The 26,369-nt window shown below is 42.4% G+C and overlaps 2 protein-coding genes and 1 long non-coding RNA gene across 3 annotated transcripts; 2 read left to right on the forward strand and 1 right to left on the reverse strand.

The window, feature by feature from the left end:
- Positions 1 to 11,281: 11,281 nt before the first annotated feature.
- On the reverse strand, positions 11,282 to 13,287 carry LOC142377058 (uncharacterized). Its single transcript, XR_012769488.1, has 3 exons — positions 13,204 to 13,287; positions 12,646 to 12,692; positions 11,282 to 11,976 (listed from the first exon to the last, which is right to left on the reverse strand). It is a non-coding gene; the product is annotated as an uncharacterized LOC142377058 (long non-coding RNA).
- On the forward strand, positions 12,681 to 20,436 carry npepl1 (aminopeptidase like 1). The gene is made up of 12 exons (XM_075460784.1): positions 12,681 to 12,914; positions 14,058 to 14,243; positions 14,437 to 14,607; positions 14,729 to 14,818; positions 15,065 to 15,146; positions 15,765 to 15,907; positions 17,101 to 17,178; positions 17,270 to 17,370; positions 17,529 to 17,652; positions 17,760 to 17,936; positions 18,215 to 18,325; positions 19,545 to 20,436. Exons 1-12 carry the CDS (start codon positions 12,765 to 12,767, stop codon positions 19,701 to 19,703), a joined length of 1,572 nt encoding a protein of 523 aa, XP_075316899.1. The 5' UTR covers positions 12,681 to 12,764; the 3' UTR covers positions 19,704 to 20,436.
- Positions 20,437 to 21,552: 1,116 nt separating this feature from the next.
- On the forward strand, positions 21,553 to 26,314 carry ctsz (cathepsin Z). Its single transcript, XM_075460786.1, has 6 exons — positions 21,553 to 21,827; positions 23,016 to 23,179; positions 23,366 to 23,545; positions 23,627 to 23,777; positions 24,775 to 24,937; positions 25,664 to 26,314. Exons 1-6 carry the CDS (start codon positions 21,700 to 21,702, stop codon positions 25,787 to 25,789), a joined length of 912 nt encoding a protein of 303 aa, XP_075316901.1. The 5' UTR covers positions 21,553 to 21,699; the 3' UTR covers positions 25,790 to 26,314.
- The last annotated feature ends 55 nt before the right edge of the window (positions 26,315 to 26,369 follow it).

The raw sequence follows: 26,369 nt of genomic DNA on the forward strand, positions 1-26,369 counted from the left end.
CATAACTTCATAATACGTCATACTTCATCATAGAGACATCATTCAAAGTTTAAACGGGTCAGGAAAAACTCAACTTTTACTGAATTAAAGCGTTTGTTGATATCTTTTATAGTTTTGACACAATGTCAGTTTAAGTTTTAGGAAAAGTCAGGATTTCTCTCAGTCTCTTGTTCTGGGATATACCACTCAGCTTTGAAAGCCTTGAGATTCATCCCAAAATAACTCAAACAAAGTTATCTCACGTGCACAATGTCAACTGCACCTAGACAAATGCTTCAAAATGGAGGTAGTTTTGTCTTCTTTCACCCAATGTCACCATCAGTGGTTAGTGGGTCTCATCTTTTTTTTCTCAAATCACCTCTGAGCGCAGAGATTTTATAAGGAGATGAGCCCAGGTTGCCTCATCTCCTTATAAAATCAATCATGTGAAAGCTGTTTTTAAAACTGCCATTAAAATAACGTACATAGGAGCAGCATAAAAGTTACACCAGTAGCTTCTGACTTCCCTCCTGGCGGGTTAGGAATCTTTCAGATATAATATGCAGTTTTCAAACAGCGATCGTTTGTTCGAGGCCACCCAGAGGAGGCGGGGTTTTGTAGCAGATTATCCAATAGCATTATCATAATGTCAAACGTATGATACAAATTTATCCTATCAGTGCTGGCAATTAGACTTTCAACAGGCGCCAAAATGAGCTGATTCAGGGTCAGTTTTACATTTCTAACTAACGCAGTATTGGTGTACTGGGGCTGTGAGAGCTGATTTCTGCTCAGCGGAGGTTTGGCCAATGGCCATGCACGCTGCATCTGCGTGCTGCTGCCGGTCTGGTGAACCAGGGGAACGGTTACAGAACAGCGTCACCTGCCGCTGGATAAAGACGGATCAAATCTGTCGAATGAGAGGTATGGTAATTTAATGTTTGGTGATGTCGTAGTTCCCTCTGAATGTGCAGGAACATTTTATGTAGCACAAAGTAGCAGCTATAAGCTAAAAGACGAACTACACTGCACTAGCCAGCTTAGCAGTCCTGCCCTGGTCCCAATTTCTAATTTGGCGCTTTTTTTGGGGGGGGGGGGGGGGGGGGGGGTTAACTAGTTCTATAGCTTGTCTGTGAGAATTTTTAGCTCCTTTGTATTGCTGGTGAATATGAGGTGAAATAATTAGATTTTCTTTGCTCTTAAGTGAATTTAAATAGTTTTTTTGAGCATCAATTAAAAATAAGCTAATCTATTTAAATACGTGTTTATTGAATACGTATTTAATATTTTAATTGTTCTTTTACATTACAAATCACTTAAAGGCAGGGTAGGGGATCTTTGTCTGGAACTTTTTTTTACATATTGCTTGAAATACTCTTCACACCCCCATTGCAACCAATTAATTAAAAGTTTTGACACAAATATGAAAAGTTTTATTGGCCTCTAGAACGTACAATCTAGGAAAAACAGTATCCAATCATACTGAACGGACCGTTAACGATGATTGGATACTGATGCCGTCTATCAAACTGCAATCTGCTCCTCCCTCCCCCTCCTTCCCCCTGTGCTCTTATCCTGCTCCGTGAACGAATTATGTGTCCAGAAGCTTGGCAGAAAGCTAAACTAGAGCCAGCTTGGCTAGCACCTAGCATTATTAAACGTATTTGTTAGCATAAACTAAATACGGCAACGATGATGCTTGCTGTCAGAACAGCGCTCGTGCACCTTCGTGCTCGTGCGCGTTCATGTACTCTAGAGGCGTGCCTTCGGGGGGAAAGTGAAGAAAAGGGTTGGGACTTTTTACCTGTGTATTTTCAAAGTGCAGCTTCGCTGGACTCAAAATCCAGGATCTCCTACCCTACCTTTAATTGTAGACTTTTTTTTTTTACTTTTTAGCAACATGGTTCCAAGACTTAGCTAGATAAATACATTTAAAAGAAAATAAAGATCAACTGTTTACATTTATACTTTGGTACTGTCTTGATGATGGTGTTAATTTCTATCATTTTCATCTTTCTGTTTCCAAAATAGGTTTTTCCGTGAAGACAATCGTCCCCCAGTCCCATAAATTAACTTTTCAATGAACTTGCTGGTTAACCAAATATCTGGAAATTCTTGTTATACTTTAGCAGAGAAACTAGAGAGATATCTCACAGATTATAAGATCTTTTTACAATTCTTTGAAGAAATACAGCCCTCTTGATATACTATATAATATGTAACATATTCATCAAAAATGAAGAAGTGGAGTGTTTTCATACATTTCGTAATAAAGTGTCAAGGTAACACTTTATTACAAAGGTTTTAATCACAAGCTCTCTCTGTCTCCCTCAATTCTCAGTCATGTCTCGTCAAAGTGGACAATATCATTAGCAAAGCCATTAAAGCCAGTTAGCTTCCAGTCAGCAAACATGATTCACTGAAGTGACAAACACTGACTGTGCTAAAGGGTTTCTACTTCCAACTCCAACAAACTTTTTTTCTCTTTGTCTCCTCTTTGTCTCACATCAGGGCGAAACGAAAGACGTTTATAAATATGTGAAGTTGAGGATTGAGAGAAATTGGGGCCATCAAGAATATACCTGTCTTATAAAATAATTTTCAGGTCCATGGGAAAGCAAGTGATGAGGACCCACATGTAAATATGACACCAACATAACACTCAGTGCAGACATAACATTAAACGTCTCTCGTTAAGTCGTGAGCAAAATCTTTGGCTGAGTATGTTTACAGAGTGCTGCTTCCAAGAAGCTGCAAGAAGGTGTATGAGTATCGAAGGTTAGATTTTGTTCCATATAAATCTTAACATTTTATATGACTTTTAGAGTTTTTCGAAAGAGGAGAAGACGTCGCCAATCTGGTGCCAGCACCACTTCAAATATTTCTACATTTACGTTTTATGAACCTACCAACACAAAAAAGACCCCAAAGAAATGTAAGAAATTCACCTAAAACTCACTGAATCCTCCCAGTCTGTCCAACAGGGTTTAACATCATTTCTCTTTTGTGCAGTGTGGAAAAAGTTTACAGAGAAAGTAGCAGCAGGCCTCCTCATCGTCATGCTGATTTGTTTTAGTAATTATTTAAGAATCACTTTCAATACAGGATCTTTGACTCATTTTGATGAGGGGTGGAGCCACGAGTTCTGTGAGGCTCATTTATGTATCCGTATCCTTATATTTATCTGTCTCTGTCTCCTCAGGAGGATTTTTCTACAAAGATATGAAACAGGATCAAGATCAAATGGTACAGTAAAACTGGCACAAAAACAGATGTTTTTTCCTCTCAGATTGACAGCTCTTGTAACTAGTTTAAATCACATTTTGACCTTCTCACTTCTAAACCCATCGCTTCCCATGTAAAGGAACAAGATGTGACTGATATGAAGATGAAGATAAGAGAGCTGGAGGAAGAGCTGCTCCACCTAAAGATCAACTCTCCACACACCATGCCAAATTTTGCTTTGGAGTCACAGGGTAACTCATCCGCATTTTTTGTTGTCGGTGGTGATCTTTTTTGAAGATTTTCACTATAAGTTTTTCTGAATGTGTCTGATGTGTTTATTGCAGGGGCCACCATCCTGCACCACCTCTCCACATATTCATCTCCCTATCTCACCACACAACCATCGCCCATGTGATTTCACATTTCAAAAAGGCGACATCCCACTGGATTCCCTACATCTGCTCCAAGAACATTTTCTGTTTATGTAAGTCACAAATTTGCTACGACTTCTTTGGAGCTATTATTTTTCACTTCAAAACATGCAGCAGACAAAAGAACAAGGTGTTGAATTTTCTGTTTCTGCCTGTCAGGGACTCAGAACAGCAGACGGTGAAGAAACTCATCTCTGAAGATTTGAGTACGATCCGGAGAAGGAGCCGCTGCAAACCTTTAAATTGCCTGTGAGCATTCACCATCACACCCCTCACAAACATGCCCAAGCACGGTTAATTCTGTCCCTTACTCACGTATAGAAAGCTAAAAGTCACATCATTTGCTCGGTTCCTCTATGACCAAGCTTCACAGACTCTGCAGCAGGTGCCTGAGGGAAGTATCCTTCTATGGGTTCAAAACAAGGATGAAAATATTAAATGTCATACCGTGGTCAAAATTAATCTAAATTCTTTAGCAAAGCCATTAAAGCCAGTTAGCTTCCAGTCAGCAAACATGATTTATTGAAGTGACAAACACTGACTGTGCTAAAGGGTCTTTACTTTTTTATTTATCTTTTATTTTATTTTACTTTTATTTTATCTTTTACTTATTTGATTCAGCAGGAGGGACACAGCTGTGATTGGCTGGTAGAGCAAAATTAGGCTGGATGACCAATCAAATACTGGTCATGCCTGCTGGTGGACGTATTATTATTTCTGCTGAGTGAAAAGGATGCTTCTTTAAGAAACATCCTTTTTACCCACAACACTGTTTCAAATCTGCTAATTCTTGTTAATTAACTCCGCCAAGGAGGGTTATGTGATCGCCCGAGTTTGTCTGTTGCTTTGTCTGGATGTCTGGATGTTGGTTTGTCTGTTCGCTGCAATCTTGCGACCTGCCACAAGGTGGCGGGGCTTGGTTGTTTCGTTGTCGTTGATGGAGGGGTTGGAGGTAGGGTAGGGGGTGCGCAGGGGGAAAGCTTTCACACTGAAAAATTAAGGTACCATTGTGTACCTAAGTCGGTACAAATGCTTGTCGCACCGGCAGTACCATATTGAAGAACAATTCTGTACCTTCCTATGCAAATACATTTTTGTACCCCATTCATTTGTACCCTTTAAGGCAGGGGTCTTCAACGTTTTTCAGGCCAGGGACCCCCAAACTGATGGAGAGTTGGAGCAGGGACCCCCCTACTATTTATATGGCATACAATTGTGTTTCATATTTAATGGGGCCTAGTGCCGTGTATAAACATAGCTACTCTGTTATTGCACATTCAATATTAGGCTATTCAAATAATACACAGGTTAATATATTCATTTTTTTATTTTAAACATGTGCAAGGTACACGGTGGCCGTGCCACTGCCATTTATAAACAAACATCTTGCATACAACACTGAGCTATTCAAATAATCCACAGATTTTAACTTTAAACATGCATGTAGATGGGACAATGAATCCTCAAACCATCTGTGGATGGCACACGTTTGCACACAATTTGTGAGAAAAAACTGTTTAAAATTTTTTTTTTTTTTTTTTTTTTTTTAAATCGTCTAATCAACCAAAGATTTCGCGACCCCCCTGCAGTACCTCCACGGACCCCCTGTTGAAGACCTCTGCTTTAAGGTACATTTGTGTACCCATTGTGACAGTAATGTACCTTAAACCACCATAACCATGCGGTACCCTCAAGAGGTACTTTTCTGTCCTTTTAAGCTCAGAAGTGTACTTAAGTGGTACAAATGAATAGGGTACAAAAATGTACTTATTAATTTTTCTGTGGTAATATTGCTGAAATAAATGCACAAGTCAACAGGTATACAATCTTCAGTGTAATTTATTAAACCAAGTATTTAATGGCAACACATAGACGATCGTCAATAAAATACACATCCAGGGGATGGAAATCTAGCTCATCTCCTGGGCTCAACAATGTCCAGTCATGCTCCAGTTTTACTGTGTATGCATGAACATGGCTGTCAAATGACAGAGGACGCAAAATTTTCCCACATAAAACCCAACATGTATCTACATTAAGAATGTATTTCAACTTAAAAAACAGAGGGATTTCCTCAGCATGGACATGGCCAACAACAAAAACATCTTCAACATCATATTTCACAAATATAAATAAATATTGATGTTTACTTTCGTCCTCCCACTGTCCAAAAAAATCATGCATGTTAGGTTGATTGGCATCTCTAAATTGTCCTTAGGAGTGAGTGTGAGCATGCATGGTTGTTTGTCTCGTATGTCTCTATGTGGCCCTGCGATGGACTGGCGGCCTGTCCAGGGTGTACCCCGCCTCTCGCCCATTGACTGCTGGGATAGGCTCCAGCCCACCCGCGACCCGATCGACGGATTCAGCGGTATAGATAATGGATGGATGGATGGATGTTTACTTTCGTAACGCATTCACCATAGGTGTCGCAGGGGTCCATACATCAACATTAATCGGGGATAATGTATCAAGTAATGACACTTAGGGGTCAAGACATTCCCAAATACATTTGTCATCTCTGTCAGTAGTTATTCAATTAGTAGTTTAAGGTATGCCAGGTTCTCTTTCCGGATATGAGGTGCTAGAATAATCTCCACAACTTCTCTAGTGAGCAAATAGGCATTCCAATATGCAGCGCCAGGTGGGACTCACTGTGCCATCAAACAAGGCAAAATCCTAAAGAGACACAGCTTTTGGCTTGCAGACCCAAATATGCTTTTCTTCAAACAATTTTCAGTCAATGGCACAGGTCTGTTTGCACGATCATTTTTACCTAAGCTCAGACATCTTAGTTCATCATTGAGTTCTGGAACAGTTATGTGTTTTTGTTTCTTGGCTTCACATATAACCAATTTTGTAATCAGAGGTAACACCCCCTCTAATACGTCGTGCATGACATCCGGAGGGAAGCATTTGGTGACATCAAAGTAATCCAACTGGTTTAGTGGACACCTGGCCCTTACACCATATAAAGCGACCCTCTCACGTTCATCACAACCACTTGACAGATGGTATGCATGGCCCTCTGGGGTTCTTGTAACAAAATCTTCTTCACAAAAGTGTTTTTTTGCGTCTGAATAAATTGCCATGCAAAACCGACACATTCTCCCGGAACTGAACGACATAGAAAATCCCCCTATCATATGTGCGGACAGCTTGTCACAAGAAATAGTGGCAAGGGCTGCCTTGATATTCTGTTGCATGCCATCAACAGTTACTGTGAACCCAAGTGCAAGACTCCTGAGGTCATCTATGATAGGCTTCAGAATTTCATCTAGTCCACATTCTTTCAAATGGATATAACGGACCATCAACGCTAAATGAATATGGTTCAGTTTTGATCTGTATTTGTCACCAATGTTTCCTACAGTGTAATAGAATGCACAGAGCTTGTATTTAGTTCTTTTTGCACCCAGAGGGTTCACTATCTGGAATTCATCTTCATATAAATGAAGGCGTAATGCCTGTGGATTTTCTGTGCTGCTTGTAGTATTCCCCATCTGTAAAATCACACAAAACCTCATCATCACTAGACTTTGTACTGTTTGTAAGTATTTGATCCCAAACATCTTCCAAAGAACAGTATTTTTTGAGTACCTGAGTAATTGGCACATAGGAAAAATGACCAATTTTGTCCCCTGAGCCATTTCGAAGTGTATAGGTGACTGGTTCAATTAAATCCATTTTAGACTTGCAGTGCTTTTGCATCATAAATGGAGACCTAATTACTTCACAGGCTTTGTCAACTATGTCTGTAGAGGACATGACTTGTCTCAGTTCGTCACATTTAGCAACATTAAACCCGCTCTGTTCAAGGTGATATGAAATAAATGCATCATAGTTCTCTTTGAAAAAACAAAGCAAAAACTGCACATCATCAACAATATCTTGTTGCACTGAAATGGCAAGTCTATTTTGTTCTCTACATTTCAAAGCAAAACTAAATAAGTTGTCTTTTAGACCTGTTAGTAGTTGGTCCATAGAAGGTGGCACTTGTTCAGTTGATTCTGGAATAAGGTCTCCTTCAATCTGTTCTGTATTGTCATTGTCATTGTCATTGTCATTGTCGTCTGTCCTGCGGAAAAGGCTGTCTGTGTGTTTCCTGTAAACATGCCGCCTGAAGGAATGGTACTTAGAAAAAGATGATTGGCAGTTTTTCAGTCCACATGTGATGTTGAAATTCGGTTCATGGGCATGTACCAGTCCAATATGCTTCATCAATTTTGTAAGTGTAAACGTTCTGCGCAAACACTTTGTGCATTGATGCTGTGGTGGCGGCATTTTGTTCAGTAAAGAAGGTTAATGATACGGGTCACAGGTGTTGACAGCTTCTCTCCATTCAGTAGTATTTTGGCTAGACATCTTTGGACGAAAGTCATGGTGTTTTTCAGGTTGGCAGGATATTCCATGTTGAAAACAAAATACATACTGAACGCTGCGATGAATGCCTCTTCAACCCCAACCAGGGAACACACCCGAAGCCCGTCAACCACAACGACACTGTCAGCCTTCCCGGCAATCGCAGCTGTCCAGTCCTGTGCCTTCACTCCAATAGTTGGGTAAGGGGTGTTTGGCTCACCCTACAGGACAGATTGTAAATGAAAAATGGTGCGATTAAATCAAGTGCAATTCATACAATTAAACCAAACCCAACTAAAATCATTTGACAAATATATTGACAAATATCCAGCTCGTGTTACCGGTCCCAGAATAATCAGGTTCTCCACCTTCTCCTTAAATAGTGTTGGCAGGAGGATAATCCCAGCTCTGGTGTCAATGGCTGGGGGGGGGGGGAAACAAAAATACATTAACAACTAAGATTTACACTTCAACACATTAGTTTGGACAATCATGGAGGGCATCAAACCTGCATGAACACATATACAGGGTTCCCACACCTTTTTCATGAACAAATTTTCAGCTTCCTTGGTGGAGGTCTGCACTCTCTGAGTGCATTTCTAGTTATCATTGTATCACTGATCTGCCAACTCCAACAAACTTTTTTTCTCTTTGTCTCCTCTTTGTCTCACATCAGGGCGAAACGAAAGACGTATATAAATACGTGAAGTTGAGGATTGAGAGGAATTGGGGCCATCAAGAATATACCTGTCTTTATCATTTTCAGGTCCATGGGAAAGCAAGTGATCAGAACTCACATCTAAATATGACACCAACATAACACTCAGTGCAGATATAACATTAAAGGACACATTGATGGAAAAAGAAAATATTAAAAAAAGTTCAAAAACAAACAAAATGAAAACAAATTATGATCCAAAACAGACACCAAAATATATTTCATAAAAGCAGAAAAAAGACATGAATCACAACAGATCCCAAATTACAAAATATATTAGTGGAGTGTTTTCATACATTTCATAATAAAGTGTCAAAGGTAACACTTTATTACAAAGGTTTTAATCATAAGCTCTCTGTCTCCCTCAATTCTCAGTCATGTCTCGTCAGAGTGGAAGGTTGCGTTCGAACGGGTATTACAATGACGATGAAGAATCTATGATTTCATACAAGGAAAACCCTTACAGGTAGGCTGAAGAGTGTGTGTTCGTGCTTCATGCAGTACAAGTCGTGAGCAAAATCTTTGGCTGAGTATGTTTACAGAAGCTGCAAGAAGGTGTATGAGTATCGAAGGTTAGATTTGTAAATCTTAATATTTTTTTATGTCTTTTAGAGTTTTTCGAAAGAGGAGAGGACGTCGCCGATCTGGTGCCAGCACCACTTCAAATATTTCTACATTTACGTTTTATGAACCTACCAACACAAAAAAGACCCCAAAGAAATGTAAGAAATTCACCTAAAACTCACTGAATCCTCCCAGTGTGTCCAACAGGGTTTAACATCATTTCTCTTTTGTTCAGTCTGGAAAAAGAATGGAACAATGCAAGTAGCAGCAGGCCTCCTCCTCGTCCTCCTGATTTGTTTTGGTAATTATTTAAGAATCACTTTCATTAGAGGAACTTTGACTCATTTTGATGAGGGATGGAGCCACGAGTTCTGTGAGGCTCATTTATGTATCCGTATCCCTTATATTTATCTGTCTCTGTCTCCTCAGGAGGATTTTTGAAGATCAATTCTCTCAATATCCCCCCATCAACCCCCCGAAGTGTCATCCAAGGGAAACCTCTGAGTCCTGGTCAATGCTGGAAGCCAAGGACACATTCATCTCCCTGTCTCTGAAGAAATTTCTTCGGGGGATTGATGGGGGATACGTAAAAACGATGCCAGACACACATATATATATATGCATTGAGTGTTATACTTATAAGTATAACACTCAATGCAGATAGAATTTTAAGGGAAAAGAAAAAAAAAGTGATTAATGTTCTTAATTAATTAATGAAGTTATTGTTTTTCCATGATAAATCAGGTTCTTGTTATTCGTGTTGTTTTTTTTTAAATCAGGTTTTTTTTCTGGAATTCTGGCCTTTTGTTACAGTTTTTTCAATAAATCACGTTTTCTCTGCATCTGCATTCGGGTCGTCTCTCCTCACCTTCACTCATGACACAGATGATGAAGCCATTAAAGTTTTTAAATTTTCTGTTGATAAAACAAAAGCAATCCTATTTTCAGGAAAAAGAAGAATTACTGAAGTGGGACTAACATTACATAAGAGAGTGAAGCAATTTAAGTTTTGGGGAATATGGTTTGATTAAAAAAATTGAATTGGGATGTACAAATTCAGAGCAGACAGGTGAGCTTTGATATCCCTTTACACAGGTTTGATGTGATCTACAGTTGATTATGGTTGTTTGGTGTGTGGATCGGCTGCTTACACAGTTCTCAAAGATCTGGATAACATTCAGTATCTGGCTCCACGATCGATCACAGGTGCAGTCAAAATTACCCCAATTGCAGCATTACAAATTGAGGTGGGAGAAATGCCAATGGAAATGAGAAGAATTCTGCTTCGATTAAATTATTAGGTTAATTTACAAGGACACAGCCAAGATCATTCCACGCAAGCTACATTACAACCATGTTGGGAAGTGGAGATCAGGGAAAATAAGACGAGTGGATGGACAGTTTTACAAAGTGCATCCAAACTACAGCTCATTCAAGCATCAGTCCAACAGTGCTGTTGTCAGCAATACCACCCTGGGTCCTTCCCAATGCATCGGTAGGTTTCACTTTATTGGACAGGGAGAGCAAGCATTAGAGCTTTAGCTGGGATTCAGGTCTGGTTCAAGCTTACATTGACAGTTTCTACAGTTACATCAAACAGATGCAGCCAAGAATTCATCAGGTAGTGCAGGAGTAGCAGTCATTGTTCGTGAAGTCAGAGTTCAAATAGGTAAAGAATGAATGGTGGTTTATCAGTTTACACAGCAGAAATGACTGTTATTAGTGGATTGAGGATATAAGACCATTACAGTCTGTTGTCTGTTCTGATTCCATGTCGTCATTGACCAGCAAACAGTACAGTCATTCAGATAGTAAACCAGATGTTTTAATAGATATTCAAAAAGCATTACGCAGAATTCAAATGATGGGATTTACTGTGATTTTTCTATGGGTACAAGCTCATTCTTAAGGCAATGAAAGGAATCTTCAGAGCAAAACAACCTTTATTTAACAGCGACTTGTAGTGAAACAGAAGTACAAAGTATTAACAGTGGAATGAAGGAAAGATGGCAAAAGCAATGTGAAGAAGAGAGAAAAGGATGACAGCTTTATAGAATTCAAAGGAAAGGGAGAAGTGAGGAAAACTGGAAGAAACAGAGGATATGGACACTCAGACAGGGTCACACTGGTCTTAATAGTCCTCTACATAATGGTTAAAATGTTGTTGTTTTTTTTTCTTATATGATTTATGGGGTGACTGGGTCTGTGTCCTGCTGTCCTCTGGCCTGCTTGTGCTGTTCCTGATGGCGTTGCTTCTCCCCGCTGCTCGCGGCCTCACCCACCTGTGGGCACGTCTTGACTCCCGGGGCGCTTGCCCAGGGGCACTGGGGCGTGTGCTGGCCCACTGCGGTTGGCTGTCTGGGGCGCCTGGCCCTCTCGGGTGTTGGGCGGGGCCCCTGCCGGGGGGTTTGGTGGCGCTCGGGCTCGCGGGGACCGGTTCCGGCACACGGCCCATGTCTGGGTGGCGGGGGCCTGGCGGGGCTGGTAGGCTTCCGCCTCTAGTCACCAGGGGTCCTCTGCCCTATGCTTGTGGGGGCTCTGTCCGGGGGCTTCCTCTTCGTCTTCTGGGGGGATGCGTGGTTGTCCCTATGGTGGGCTTCCCGGGTTCTGTGCTCCTTGGGGGCTGCTGGTGGCCTGGGTCTGGGGGCCCTCTCGGCATGCTTCTGATTGCTGGGGGCGGGGTTGTGGCCCTATTCACTGATATTTAAGCATGGTTATTATGTGGGACCCTCTATGTGTATTGCTGGTTCATGCACACACACATTCATTAGCCCAGTAGTAGGCTGTAACCCCTACTCCCCACCTCCAGTGGACCGGTCCTCCTCCTCTTCAGAGAGCTCAGAGGAGGAGGACACAGAGGGAGCAGAGGAGGTGGTGGAGGGGGAGGCCGGCCTGCAGCAGGAGGGGAGCTTTAATTTAATAAAGCTTCCCTTGGCATAGCAAATGTGTTTGGCATGAACGGTATTCAGATTATAATTCTGCTGCCATAATGCTGGACAGGACAAGGGGTTAAAAAAATTAAAAAATAATGGTTAAACATGACTCAAGTAAATGTGAATTTTGTAATCAAGAAGATACAACAGAACATGTTACGGTTAAGTGTCACAAATATGAGACAGAAAAGATAAAGATGATTAAAAGACTAAGGGAAATAAATTGTTGCTTTTAAAACCAAAAGTTTATACATCAAACATTAAAGGAAGTGCAGTGCATCAGGTATGACTAATTAAAGGAAGAGACAAAAATAAAACTCAGCTTAAACACTGTCCGTTCTGTTTTTGAACTCTTCCTACGTGTAGTTGCAGGATATCACCGGTAGGGGTCAATGAAGATTACAGGTGACTTCTACGGCCTCTGTAAACGCACCTCGAAGCAGCCATTTTGTCCTCTTCCGGCTGCCGTCCCGGTCCGAGCTGCACCAATGAAAGACAGCAATCAGTCCACAGAAACTTCACCAGACTGCTGTCTTTCTACAAGTCACAAAAATGGCGAACGTTGTGCTGGAGTTCAAGGCGTCCGCCGGTGACTCGGAGCCTCAGAGCCGCCCGGTTCTGATTATCGGTCACCAGAGCAACCTGCAGCAAGTCAGCTGGAGCCGAATTAAAGGAAAACTTCAGCCGGTCATTAGCAAAGAGGTGAACTCTCAAACGATAAGGATAGCTATGTGACAGCTAATCGGAGTGCCACGCTCACCAGATAGCGCAAGCTAACACAGTGAGGTGGTTTACAGAGTTACTTAACACGGGTAACAGAATTATCTGATGTTAACTGTGTCCAAAGAGTGGAACCTTTACGATATGTGTCGAAGTTAGCCGAACAGCTAAATGAGGTTCGAGTTCCTGTTCACGGTTTGTGAATGTTATCTGTCAATGAAAGACATTGTAGGAGAGATAGATAATACACTGTTGTTAACTGCTAAAATACCTGTTAAATACGCTTCATCAACAAAAGTCAGCGGTAGTTGATTTAATAAGGAAGAGTTGCTGCACTGTTGAGGTTAAAGTCCCGTATTTCCATTTCCTGGCTCTGGGGAAGTTTTAATTTCACTCGATCAAAGGGTGATTATGTGGCCACCAGAGAGCAACGAAGTGTTAAGCTGATGTAGCGTGTTCAGGTTATTTCTGATGAGTGATCACACACTCTGCTGTTAACACGACTGTTTAAAAAAAAAAGAAAAAAAAAAAAAGGATGATTTGATATGCTGCAATTTAAATTGTGTCATGAAGAAAGGAAAAACCAGGAATGACTTAAATAGTTTTATTCGGAAATATTAATCTCTATGTACTTCTTACACTGAAAAAAATATTTTGAATGTGAATCATTACTTCATTGTTCTCCAAAGGGACCGAAGAGGTGATTTATGGTGATTAATCTGCATCTTTAAGATAAAAATGAGAACTCATGGTGGGAGATATTTGGTCTTACTTGTACCCTCTTGGATATGACTGGGCTTTGTCTTCTGTAATGTTAGTTAGGCGTCAGTTTTATTTGCTGACAGTGATGACCCAACATGGCTGTTACTGTACCGCTTGCGGTGCCCTAATTATTCACCAGGAGTAAGAGCTCTTTGTTCTGTTTAAGTAAGGAAATGTGACGCTGTGTGGAAAACTAGTTGAAACGCCAAATGTTCGTTCCTGATCATCTGTAGTCAGTCTGGTCTGTATAGAATGAACGATATTAAGTGGCATCTTTTAGCTTCTTTATCAGAAGGAAAACGAACCGTGTAAAGCTTCTCTACAGAGAACCAGAAGAGTCAGTTTTGTCTCATGTCTTTTCAGATCTGGCAGGCAGCTCTCGGCGCTTTGAACCCAAACCCCACGGACAATTGCCCGCTGTACCTCAACCTTGCTGCGGTGGCTGCCCTTCCCCCGCGGGTCAGCAGGCACAACAGCCCATCTTCTGCCCACTTTGTGTCCCGTCTGGTTCGTTCCTGCCTACCTGGGGGGAGCAACCGCTGCATTGTGGTCAGTATCAGTATTTTTTTTTTGGTCCCACCTCCTTTGGGGAGGGTCAGGGAGCACTTTTAGCTACAGAACAGATAATCTCTTACCGTGTTTCACGCTGGGAATCCTTTTGCACTGAAATCAGGGTCATCCATTTATAAGACAACTTGTGTTGTCAGGTGACTAACGCATAGCTGTTTCCTCTCCACTCCAGATGGTGTGTGAGCGTTCAGAGGTGTTTGCCTCCTCCTGTGCCATCGCCAGGGCCTTCCCCATCTTCTCTCGCCGCTCCTCGTCCTCACGCAGGACAGAAAAGAAGCACGTGACGGTGGAGTTTGTGATCATTGGGAACGACAGCAACCCCCTGGATGCTGCAGAACTGGAGGTAAAGCGTTGTTAAATTTTGCCGTTTAGTTTTCCTTTTTTTGCTAAGACTCAGCACAGATGGACATGTTTTAACAGCGCGTGCCCACTGCTGTCCGCCTGAACCCTTTCCTCATGTTTAGTGCCTCTCCAACGCTGCCGATGGCGTACGGCTGGCAGCGCGCATTGTGGACACACCATGCAATGAGATGAACACAGACCATTTCCTGGATGTGAGTGAAACGATTTATTTTCAGGACATTTTGATGACTCTACTACAAGAACAGACCATGTAATGCCCAACCACGTCACGTCCCTTGCATCATAACTTTCCTGATATTTAGCTGTGTGTTAAAATGTGTCAAACTACATGATAGTTTGGTTATGTCGGAGGAGGTCAACATAAAGTGCTCTCGTACTGACAAGTTTTGTGATTATTTACGGTAGCCTCCGTTTACAAGCTTCTATTTCTTATTCAGGAAATAAAGGCTGTCGGAGCTGAGCTTGGAATCACTCCAGTCATCATTCGTGGGGAGGAACTGAAACACAAAGGCTTTGGAGGTACGGCGTCTGCAGATCGGTTTATTTCTGAAATTATCAGCATTTCTGTGGTTCCGTCAATTTCTGTGGTCTGAATTGCAAAGTGAGTAAAAGACGACCTGGTTTCCAAAATGCCATTTCCTTGGTATTTTAACGGAAGCAGCTATTTTATTTCCATCTTCGGTATATTAGAAATGGCAAAAAGCAAATTGGCCAGATGCAAAAGCATGGCTGCTGTTTGGTAACACTCATCTTATAAACAGTTTTTGTAACAAGCTACAGGTCATCTAGATATCATAGCTATAAGATGAATGAATCCTTTTGCACGCACCGCTCGTTTGAGAATGATCCAGATTTGCAAAGATGTTTAAGGTCACCACAAGACCTTTAGCTTCTATCTCTGGGAGTAGTCCATTGCAAATTTGGAGGCATGTTTTGAATCATTGTCTGGTAGTAGAGGCCGTCCTCCTTCTGTCTTCAGCTATTTTACAGACAAAGTGACTTTAGATACCAGAATGTGTTACTTTTATCCTTTTTTTTTTTTTTTAATCATAAATCTGATGCCGGAGAACCAACACTGCCGATCAGTCATTGGTTGTTACAGTTGTTTGTTTGTTGCCTCTCACTCCACCCTTTCAGGTATTTATGGAGTTGGAAAGGCAGCAGAGCATCCTCCCGCATTAGCAGTGTTGAGCCACACGCCCGATGGGGCGACTCAAACCATTGCATGGGTGGGCAAGGGCATTGTGTATGACACTGGTGGACTCAGCATCAAAGGAAAGGTACGTCCCAGTCTCCCGTGGAGAAGAAGCTAAAACTGTTAAAAAAGCAGCATTCCGTCTAAACATCTTCCATTTTACACCCGCTGCATCGCAACATGCGGGGGGGGGGGGGTCTTTTCACTCTTCTGCAGCCTTGGTAATCCTAAAGCCAGTAGACCTGTTAGATTACACTTTAAGCCTATTTGTTTGCCAATCTGTTCACATATGGTTGCTGTTGCTTGTACCTGTGTTACTGAACGACCTCAGTGTAGACGCAGACTACTAAGCTGTTTTCACACACACTAAATGTTCAGAGATGTTCCTGAGCATGTGGCATCTGAGAACCCACATGTCTGCAGCATATTCTCTGGACTTTTCGTGGAGATTTTGCCACCCTGCTGCTACTGAGCGAGTTGAGATCCGTTTGCTGCTGTCCAATAGCTCCTCGCTACTGTGTGTACGCTCTGATGCGCCTAAGTGCTGATTTAAAAAAAAAACAAAAAAAACACAGCACTTGGCAAAGAGCCTCACAGCAGTTTTCCCAGTGAGCTTTCAGCATCACATTTGGCCTCCTTAGTGCTCTATAGCCATTCCCCAGAAGCCCCTCCCTCACATCTCCAACTGAGAGAGCCTCTCCCGCTGCGGTGTGCTCATGTGAACAGCAACTGCAACAACAACCAGACCAAACTCTTTGCACTTCCTCTTGAGCATCCCAAGCATTCATGTGTAAAAGGAGCTCTAGAGCTACATCAGAGATGCTGCCAACCCACCTAACCTAGATGCAACATATTCATGGCTCTTCCTTTCACATCTGTACTGTTGGGTGGTCGGTGGCGTAGTGGGTTTAGCAGCCGCCCCATGTACAGAGGCTACAGTCCTCGCTGCAGCTGGCCCCTGTTCGAGTCCCGCATCGGACGGCCCCTTGCTGCATGTCATTCCCCCTCTCTCTGCCCCTGCTTCCTGTCTCTCTTGAACTGTCCTGTCCATTAAAGGCATAAAAGCCCAAATAAATATTTGATCTTCTGTTCTTGATTTACTTTTTTTTATGTTACATCAATTATTATCAAACATTAGGGCAAAGTGAATATTTAGGGAAACATAAGCAGTCAAATTCAAGTTTTCCTAAGATTTTTCATGTTTAGTCACGATTATAAACAGATATAAACAGTAAATGTAGGATTCCTCTTCTAAATACTATGTTTTGCTCGCGTTAGACCACTATGCCTGGGATGAAGAGAGACTGTGGTGGAGCTGCTGCCATTCTGGGAGCGTTCAAGGCCACCATTAAACAGGTGAGAGGACCATTTAAATGATCCCATATTAGCTGTTCCTCAGCTTCTCAGAGGGTTTTTGTAAGCAGTCTCTCTCCTCTCTTTGCTTCAGGGCTTTAAGGATAACCTCCACGCAGTGTTTTGTCTCGCGGAGAATTCAGTCGGACCCACAGCCACACGACCTGATGATATCCACACACTCTATTCTGGAAAGTGAGACTCTTTGAAATCATTTTGTATCGTTATTGGTATCAACTTGCTTCTTTTGAACTGTGCCGTCACAGTGTGAGAGCGCTCAGGCAGCGTCTGATATCATTTAACAAAACCAGGGAAGGGGAATCCTGTATAAAAAGTGTGCTTTCGTTCTTAAGGACGGTGGAAATCAACAACACCGATGCAGAGGGCAGGCTGGTGCTAGCGGATGGAGTGGTGTACGCCTGCAAAGACCTGTCGGCTGACATTATCCTGGATATGGCCACACTGACGGGGGCACAGGTGGGTGCTGTGAGAACAAGCACAGCGAGTATACGAGTCGGCACATACAGACTCTTTACAGCAGGCTGTGTCTGAATCTACCCTTTATTTTTTTTTCTGTTATTCAGGGAATCTCCACAGGGAAGTACCACGCCGCTGTGATGACCAATAGCGAGCAGTGGGAGATTGCGTGTGTGCGCGCAGGCCGCAGCAGCGGCGATCTCGCCCACCCTCTGGTTTACTGCCCCGAGATGCACTTCAGCGAGTTCAGCTCCGCTATGGCTGACATGAAGAACTCTGTGGCTGTAAGTGACAAACTTCAGATTCTTCAAAACGAGACGCGACACGAACACATGGAAATCTGACTCTTTGGAGAGATTGAATAGAACAGATGACACGGATCACCGTGTCTGCGCCTCCTTCAGATGTGTCAGTGACGGCTTGTTGCCAGAGGCAGTGTATTCATAACTGAATGCAACGGCTCAAAGCCTTTTCTTTTTTGAGAGCTTGCAGAAATTGAGTGCCTTTAATGTTTCCCATCTGGATGTTGAACTATACCTTTTTTTTTCTTGTATTCTGACAGGACCGGGAGAACGCCCAGAGCTCCTGCGCTGGCCTCTTTATTGGTTCCCACTTGGGCTTTGATTGGCCTGGTGTGTGGGTCCATGTGGACATTGCTTCTCCAGTTCATGTGGTAAGTGCTTAAGGCTTTGCTTTGTTAAACAAATAAAAATGAGTAAATCGGCACAAATTGTTGCCATGAGCCAGTTAACTTGTTGAAGCCACATCTTAATGCAGCTGCTTCCTTACACGTCCACTTCAGACTTTAAAAGTTGTGTGTGTGCTTGTGATTTTAATCTTTTATGTATCTTCTGTCTTTTTTGTAAATGTTGCGTGACATACTGTGATGGAAAAACTTGAAGACGGGCCCTTTTTAAAAAAATAAATAAATATTTAATTTCAGAGCTGCAGATTTGTCTGCTGGGATTTCCGTTCTGCGGAAAGTCGCAGAGTCGGCGGTTAAAGGCCTCAGTGTGCTTCTCCGTCGCTATCCGTCTCCGTAGTCACGGAGAGGCTCTCCGTCCTTTCGAAGTTCTCCGTCGGGCTGTCGGATACGCAAGACAATTCACCTCCCGATCAGTAGGCGTCGCTACGTTTAACGACCCAATCTCACGACGTCTATCGTGAAAGTCGTTGATTGATTGTTTAACTTCCGGCTCCGTTCCGCTCCTCACAGTGAACGATGGCGAGCGAGAGAGAAAGACTGTTGTTGGAGTTGGAGCTTGTTGATTTTGAAATGCAAATAATTCTGACCAAATGTTGACACAGTAAACTCTTTCAAAAATGGCGATGTTGTTGATCTGAGAGGAAGGCGCTAAACCGGAAAAGTGATTCTGGAAATGAGGTTGTTAGCCGACCAATCACAACCCTTGCGGTCTCCGTCGCCTCGACGGACAGATGGGAATGTTGGCCGACGCACGCAAGCGACAGAGAGCGTCTCCGGGAGGGTCTCCGTTGACGGAGAGGGCTCCGTAGGTGACCATAAATCAGCCTTAAAGCCGACCCTGTTTCTGTAGAAACACTCGTGGTGAAATTCAGCAATATTTTTTAACGTCAGAGCAGCTGACTACACATATTATTGTGTAATCTCTAACTCTACTGGAGGTGGTTTCCTGAAGCTCTGTGCTGGTCCTGTGATTCGGCTCGTAAAGAATAGAGCTCGTAAAGAATAGAGCTCGTAATCGCTGTAACTGTCTGACGCTACTCATTTAGCACCGTGATGGTGTCTCAGAAATGGATTCATTCTTGTAGTGTTTATTGGTCTTAAACCAAAGGTTTTAGTCACATAAACTCTGCCTGGAAACGTTCATTGCAGGTTAACTTGTTCTTAATAAAATCTTTCATCCCCGCAGGGGGAGCGGGCCACGGGATTTGGCGTTGCTCTGCTCATGGCTCTGTTTGGTCAGGCATCGGACGACTCCATGCTGAACCAAGTGTCTCCTCTGGGCGCACCCACCAACAAGTCTGAGGACCAGATGGAGCGTGACTGCAAAAGACGAAGACTGGTGTAGAGCACGCGGCTGTTCGCATCTCGACCGCACCGCTGCCACCGTGCATCCTAATTGTTGAAGCTCGTCCGTTTAGTTAAAACATTTCAATTGGCTGTGCTCGACTCAAAGTTGACTCCAGTGAGTATAACAGATGATCGGCGAAGCAGATGTGGTTTGAATGACTGCGATGACACACGGGCCCTCACTTGTCCTCATTAAGGGTAATCCTAACATTAAAAGATAAGCAGGTGGTTTATCTTTACAGCGCATTCATTCAGGGTCTCAGTTGTGAGTTTCTTTATTTTGCAATTCCATTTTTAGCAGACTTTCCATTTTATTACAATTTAAGGTGTAACCACATACCTCCCACACTTTGCTTTTAAATATCCACCTCATCTGCAGGATGTTTGTTGTAAGTTGATACTTTATGCAAATCAAGGATTACGCCATACTTGTAGATGGTACATGTCTTAGCCATTGTGAAAAGTGACGAGTTAAGACCTGTAATAAGAGACTTGTTGTTGGTAACCACTGCACTTTGTACTCACCCTGTTTGTCATAGTGGGACTCAGCGATCTCGCTGCACTTTTTTAACAGTCTCAGAAAAATGACCTGCTCTGTCAGAGTAAAACACACATGCGAGATGTCAACTGTAAGTCGAGTGTCTGTCAGATTTCTGCACAAACGCTGTTTTTTTTTTTTTCCACACCTGTGACAATCACGTTGTTCATTAATAAAGACGGTGCCACCTGTCCTCTGTGTGTATGAGCCTTCAAACTGCCGAACTCCCAGCTCAGAGGTAACAGAATAACTAATAAATGGACTGTGCTTTTTCTTGTTTTTTCTTTTTTAAGGGCAGATTCAAGATGAAGAATTAACTTGCATCCTCAGCACTTCACAGACGACCTTTATAACCCAGACGCTCACATGATGGCACCACAAATGAATGTTGGCTCGAACCAACATCCACATGAAACATGCACATTTTTATTTTTTTTTTGTCATCATTGAAAGGTGACATCCGACCATTTTTCAGCTCTATCATAAACTGGTACTGAACTCTGATCTTTATAAATCTTAGCTCTTTGTGTGTCTTTTAGAGGATTGTCAGATTATTCTGAGAACTGTGCACTTCTGCTCTACTTGCAGATGCAAACAGTTTCTGTACAGATTTAGATTTGTCGCACACTTCCTGTCCAAAAAGACCACAATTCTCTCGGTCAGATGATCTCAAAGTAAACGGTTTCAGGGCGCTCTACTCCAAAACACAAGCTGCACGACAAAAGAATCCTCTTAAACGATCTGTGAAGGACGTGAAGTGATCTGAAAAGCTGCCTGTAGATATAATGATATTAAGCAATGTGAAACCAGCAGACAGTATGTACACAGCAGTAAAATGAATAATCCAAAGACTGCTGTAAATGTGAAACATTGATAATGGGCACTTTTCTGCAGTACTGGACTATTTCTCTACTCGTGTCATCACCACTTTTTTATGTGTCTGTCATTACGAAATGTCTGCAGACTGACCTACAGATATATTCAGTGTCACAGTGATAGTGACTCAGTTAATCGACTTTGGTGGTCAAACTGTAGCGTTCCCCACAAGGCAGCAAAAAGATAATGTGTCTAATGTTTTATATGATGTATAATGTTTGTAGTTTCGGACACCAGCTACATTAGTAGGTTTTGATTATGCCATCGCCTTTTGTTTTTTTTTTTAGGTAAACTTATATTAACTTTTGCTCCCATTTTAAAACATATCCCCTCCTACATGCTCATCAATATATATCCCTCATTTTTCTTTTAGTCATTGTTTTTTGTGTGTGTGTCTCGTGACTTCCAGGTAAAACACGTGGTCGGCTACATAATTCTCGGTCATGTGACTCCGGCGCCGGGGGTTGTTTAATGCCGACTTTACCCACAGACATATCGGTGTACAGGCTGTTCGGCTGCACAAATCACTGCTGAAGCTCTCCTCTCCTCTCTGCTCCTCTCCTTTCTTCTCTCAGCAGAGATGGCTCGGGCAGCCGCGGTGCTTGTTCTGGTTTCGGTCGTGTTGTCCGGTGTGTCGGCTGGAGTGTTTTTCAACGGCAAGCAGCCGTGTTACGTCCGCACACCGAGGAGAGGCGACTTCGGTCTGAGGTGAGTTGGACAAATGTGTCCGCTGCTCTCCAATAAAGTACAGTTAAGATTTAGAAAGAAGTGTAACTTGGCTGCTTAAAGCGGTTTATGTATTTATTTGATTTATGTATTCTCCCTAACTGGCTTGCGAGCTAACGTTAGCCGTTAGCTCAGCCTGTCACATGAGGGCTGAGACTGTCAACAAGACGAGATTTATTTATTTATTTATTTTTTAAATACATTTTTAATAATTAGTTGCACGCTACAAATAAGCAAATATTTATACACAGAATACATTTGATGTTCTAAGAAACATCAAAGCTCCGTTTTTGTAATTGATTGAGTGTTGAGGTTTTGGTTTAATTTTCTTCTGTTTTTGCGCCCAGTTAAGTGAAAAAAAAAAATCCAGTAAATGTGTCGATAACCGTAAATAAGGAAGAAGAAAAAAGCAAAGAAAATCCCCGTCATCAAAGAATCAGAAAATCACGAGGTTTGGTGAATCATAAATCGAGGAAGTTACTTGACATTTACCCGAGGCTGAGCTATCAAACTGGACTGACCTGATTGAAATAAAGATAAAAGTTTGGAGCGGAGACTTTAGGCAAAGTGTTGACTCTGACATATTACAAGAAGTCTAAGAAACAAAAGTGATGGTTGTTTGACTGTGAAGTTGGACTATTTTGTACCATTAACGCTTGTTTGGTTGGGATCCCTCAGAATCAAGAGAGAGAAAAACAGGGAAAATGGTCGCAGCCGTGTAATGTTGCCGCTGATATAAAACTTCAAATTGCTTCAACAGTTTATCGTTTGCTGTCATTTCACACATGCACTAAGACAGGTATCTTCATGAAGATAATATTGGCTCAGTGGCTTTATCAGATCTCTGTGAGTGAGTCATATTGACACAGGACACTATCTCGGTGCTCTTTGTTGTGTTTTGTTTGCACACCCGAACTGTTTTTGCATCTGGATTGGAATAGTGCTGAAGAAAAACTGTGAAAGAGGGCAGTGTATAAAAAATAACAAAAAAAAAACGACCCTAACAGTTTTATTAATACTCTTAGAATCTGCTTTAAGCTCATGTGAACAACCTGCTCACAGTCAGTGAAGGGAAATGTGGGCCTGTGGTTTTATGGTTGTTAAAAATGAAAGCAAAGAAAGAAAAGGAAAAAAAACAAACCAAAGCGCTAAATGTCTCTCTTCTTGCAGGACCACGCCTCGACCTCACGAGTATTTAAACATTTCTGATCTGCCCAAGGCATGGGATTGGAGGAACATCAATGGCACCAACTACGTCAGCACGACGCGCAACCAGCACATCCCCCAGTACTGCGGCTCCTGCTGGGCGCACGGCAGCACCAGCGCCATGGCAGGTATGACTCCGCGTACTTCTGGGTTTCAGGACTTCAAAACATGCTTAATCATTGTGGTTCAGTAGCGGTGCGCATCACAAGGTCGTCGCAGGTCTTTTTAGCCACACATTTTTTGCACAGGTAAGATGAAGGGCTTTTTGTTTTCTGCCTTGCTTTAACGCTTTCTTTTCTCCTTTTGCCCCTCAGATCGCATCAACATTAAGCGGAAAGGAGCGTGGCCTTCTGCCTATCTCTCTGTCCAGCACGTGATCGACTGCGGGGACGCCGGCTCCTGCCACGGAGGGGATCACACCGGCGTCTGGGAGTATGCCAGCAAACACGGCATCCCAGATGAGACCTGCAATAACTATCAGGCTAAAGACCAGAGTAAGTGTCCCACGGCGCACAGAGTAATTGTTACAAGTATGTAAACGGCCGAGTCTGAGCAGTGCATGTGTCTCCCTGAAGAGTGCAAGCCCTTCAACGAATGTGGCACCTGCACCACTTTCGGAGTGTGCAACATCGTCAAGAACTACACTCTGTGGAAGGTGGGAGATTACGGAGCCGTCAGCGGGAGAGAGAAGATGATGGCAGAGCTTTATGCCGGAGGACCCATCAGGTTTGCAACAGCTTGTTCTTCTCGTTTCAACTGGGAGACTTAAGTTGTAATCGTGTAGCAGACTTTTAGCGCACCTAATCTGCTTAAAGCCGCAAGCAGACTTGCTGTGCACGCACAGGGTAAAAGGTTTGACATTTTCTTTTTGAAAATTGAAAGCGTTGTCAGAGCTCACGCCATGAAGACGATTCACTTTAAGATCTTTACATTAAGATGACACAAAGGCTTTAATTCAGCATCCTTTAGATGCCTGTATGTTTGCTTTGGAGCGAGCTTTGACCTGAGCCGATGGGGCAGGTTGTACTCGCTGCTAACTGATCATCACTAAACAGTTTCACCAGTGTCTGATCTGTAAGAACTGTGCCAGAGGCTCGTGTAAATGAGCTCACACACATGCCTCTTAGATCAGAACGGTGGGTGTTGAGCGTTGCTCGTGTTTGCATGAGGACGTGACCCCATTTAGCCATGAAAACGCACTTTCGTTCGTGTCACTCGTGTCATTGATGAGCAGTGTTTACGTTGCAGGTTTTCATTTTAGGATGTTTTTAAAACTGGGCCGAGAAAATCCTGCTCAACGTGAGAACTGAAAGCAGTGTCGGAGGGACATTACTCACTTACTTGCTCTGTAGGCGCAAAGGTTTAAACATATTTGATTTAACTCTGCAAGTGAATAAGTAAAGAAAGGAATGAAAAGAATTCAGCTTTCAGACTGATGTAGATGGGTTTTTGGTCTTTAAGGTATCACCACCTAACGTTTCCAAACAATAAAATCTCCTTTCCTCTTTTCCTCTCCACGTTAGGGTCTGAACCTGAAACACTTTCCTCTGTCCTTTAACGCACACTGTTTTCTGTTGGACTGATGTTGACTTCATTGCTGTGGAATATTATTATCTTAACACTGAAAAGAGGAAGTTGGCTGATTTCAGTGACTGACTCGCCATTAACCAGAAAGAGGAAGTCACCTGTGTTTTATTTTTTTTTTTCTTCTTCTGTACTTTAGCTGTGGGATCATGGCCACAGACAAGCTGGATGCGTACACCGGGGGTCTCTACTCTGAGTACCAGGAGGAAGCGTACATCAACCACATTGTGTCAGTGGCAGGGTGGGGTGTAGAGGACGGTGTTGAATACTGGATTGTGCGCAACTCCTGGGGAGAGCCATGGGTGAGTCCTCATCAGGCAAAAAAAAAAAAAGAGGATTTCTCTCTGAAAGAAATGCCCACTAATAAGTTTTTTTCTGTTTCAACTGTAAAGAAATTTGATTACAGCACATTCAAACGTAAATAATCTCAAGTATTTTCCCGTCATGTTAAATAATCATCGGTAAGTTTGCTGGAAAACCCATTAAAAATATGTGATTTGACTAGATTTTGCTGGCAGTGGCAGCTTCCCGTTACTTGAGTGAAAGTTCGCTGAATACCAAAACAATGCTCAGAAAGACTTTTTAAACCCTAAGATCAGAGTATAAAAGCAAAAAGCACAGACAGAAATCAGTGCGAAACGGTGGCGTCTTTCATGAAGTGACCTGTGCCCACATCTAGAGGGCGCCTCAGGTACTAACTGGGTCATTTCATGCCTCTGTTCTGTCGACCGATGGTTAGTTTGTAACTATCACCGGTAACTACCCAAACTGACTCTTAGAGAAGTTGTATTTGTCAGTTTATTAACCGTCTCATCCTTTTTAATCTGCAGACGGTTTTCTAGACATTGTTTTCATTATTTCCTTCCAGTGAGCGTTGACGTCTTCAAATACTTTTTGTTTGTTTAACCAATAGTTGGTAAGTATTAAAGTCTTAAGTGTTTAGTCCCCTTTGCTACTTGTGTCAGACATTTGAGAGGCTGGACTGAAAGGTTTGAATAGTTGCTCATCGATTCGCTGCTTCTCCTCAGGGTGAGAAGGGCTGGCTGAGGATCGTGACCAGCGCCTACAAGGGAGGAAGCGGCAGCCAGTACAACCTGGCGTTGGAGGAGGACTGTATGTACGGAGACCCAATTGTACCTAAAGCTTACCTTTAGATCAGCTTACTGTCAGATTGCTGCTGTTATCTGATGTCTTCTTATAAGAGGGCGGAGGGAAGATTTTTTTTTTTTTTTTTTTTTTTTTTTATAATCCAATGTTGAAAAGGGATTCATTTCAGGTTGTTTTTTTTTAAGAGATGTACTTTTTAAAAGTCAATGCCATGGTCTTTCAGCTGGATGTCAAAGCTGCTTCCTTCGAACAGGGAGGTCCACAGGCTGTTTAACAATCTGTTGGGAACGCTTTTATCAGTACGAGTCAGGAAGACTAATTCAATGAAGACAAGTTTTCATTTCTAACCTGTAAATGAAACTCTCGGCCAAAGCACGCTGACTGTTTTCAGATTGTGGGGTGAGCTACTGCTGATGTTGCACTACACAGATCAGCTTTTTACGTGCCTTATATGCACTCGATGTCAAACCAAATGTAATTTGCCTTTTTTTTTTTTTCTTTTCCATGCCGAACAATCTGTACCACAAAGATTTGCTTCTTAAAAAGTTTGCCAATAAACACCTTAAATGTGACGCTTCAAACAACATTTGTTCTCGAGTTTTAATGTCTGACTGATGCATACACGAG

The sequence above is a fragment of the Odontesthes bonariensis genome, chromosome 3 (assembly GCF_027942865.1).
Source record: "Odontesthes bonariensis isolate fOdoBon6 chromosome 3, fOdoBon6.hap1, whole genome shotgun sequence".
Taxonomy (NCBI): domain Eukaryota; kingdom Metazoa; phylum Chordata; class Actinopteri; order Atheriniformes; family Atherinopsidae; genus Odontesthes; species Odontesthes bonariensis.

What these genes read in the sequence shown, in the direction of transcription:
- ctsz (XM_075460786.1), top strand. Translation starts at nt 21,700, where the DNA reads ATGGCTCGGGCAGCCGCGGTGCTTGTTCTGGTTTCGGTCGTGTTGTCC. An exon ending in CAGCACCAGCGCCATGGCAG is followed by an intron (nt 23,180 to 23,365) that starts GTATGACTCCGC and finishes TTTGCCCCTCAG; the next exon opens with ATCGCATCAACATTAAGCGG. An exon ending in CTATCAGGCTAAAGACCAGA is followed by an intron (nt 23,546 to 23,626) that starts GTAAGTGTCCCA and finishes GTCTCCCTGAAG; the next exon opens with AGTGCAAGCCCTTCAACGAA.
- npepl1 (XM_075460784.1), top strand. Translation starts at nt 12,765, where the DNA reads ATGGCGAACGTTGTGCTGGAGTTCAAGGCGTCCGCCGGTGACTCGGAG. An exon ending in GAAACACAAAGGCTTTGGAG is followed by an intron (nt 15,147 to 15,764) that starts GTACGGCGTCTG and finishes CCACCCTTTCAG; the next exon opens with GTATTTATGGAGTTGGAAAG. An exon ending in TCAAGGCCACCATTAAACAG is followed by an intron (nt 17,179 to 17,269) that starts GTGAGAGGACCA and finishes TCTTTGCTTCAG; the next exon opens with GGCTTTAAGGATAACCTCCA.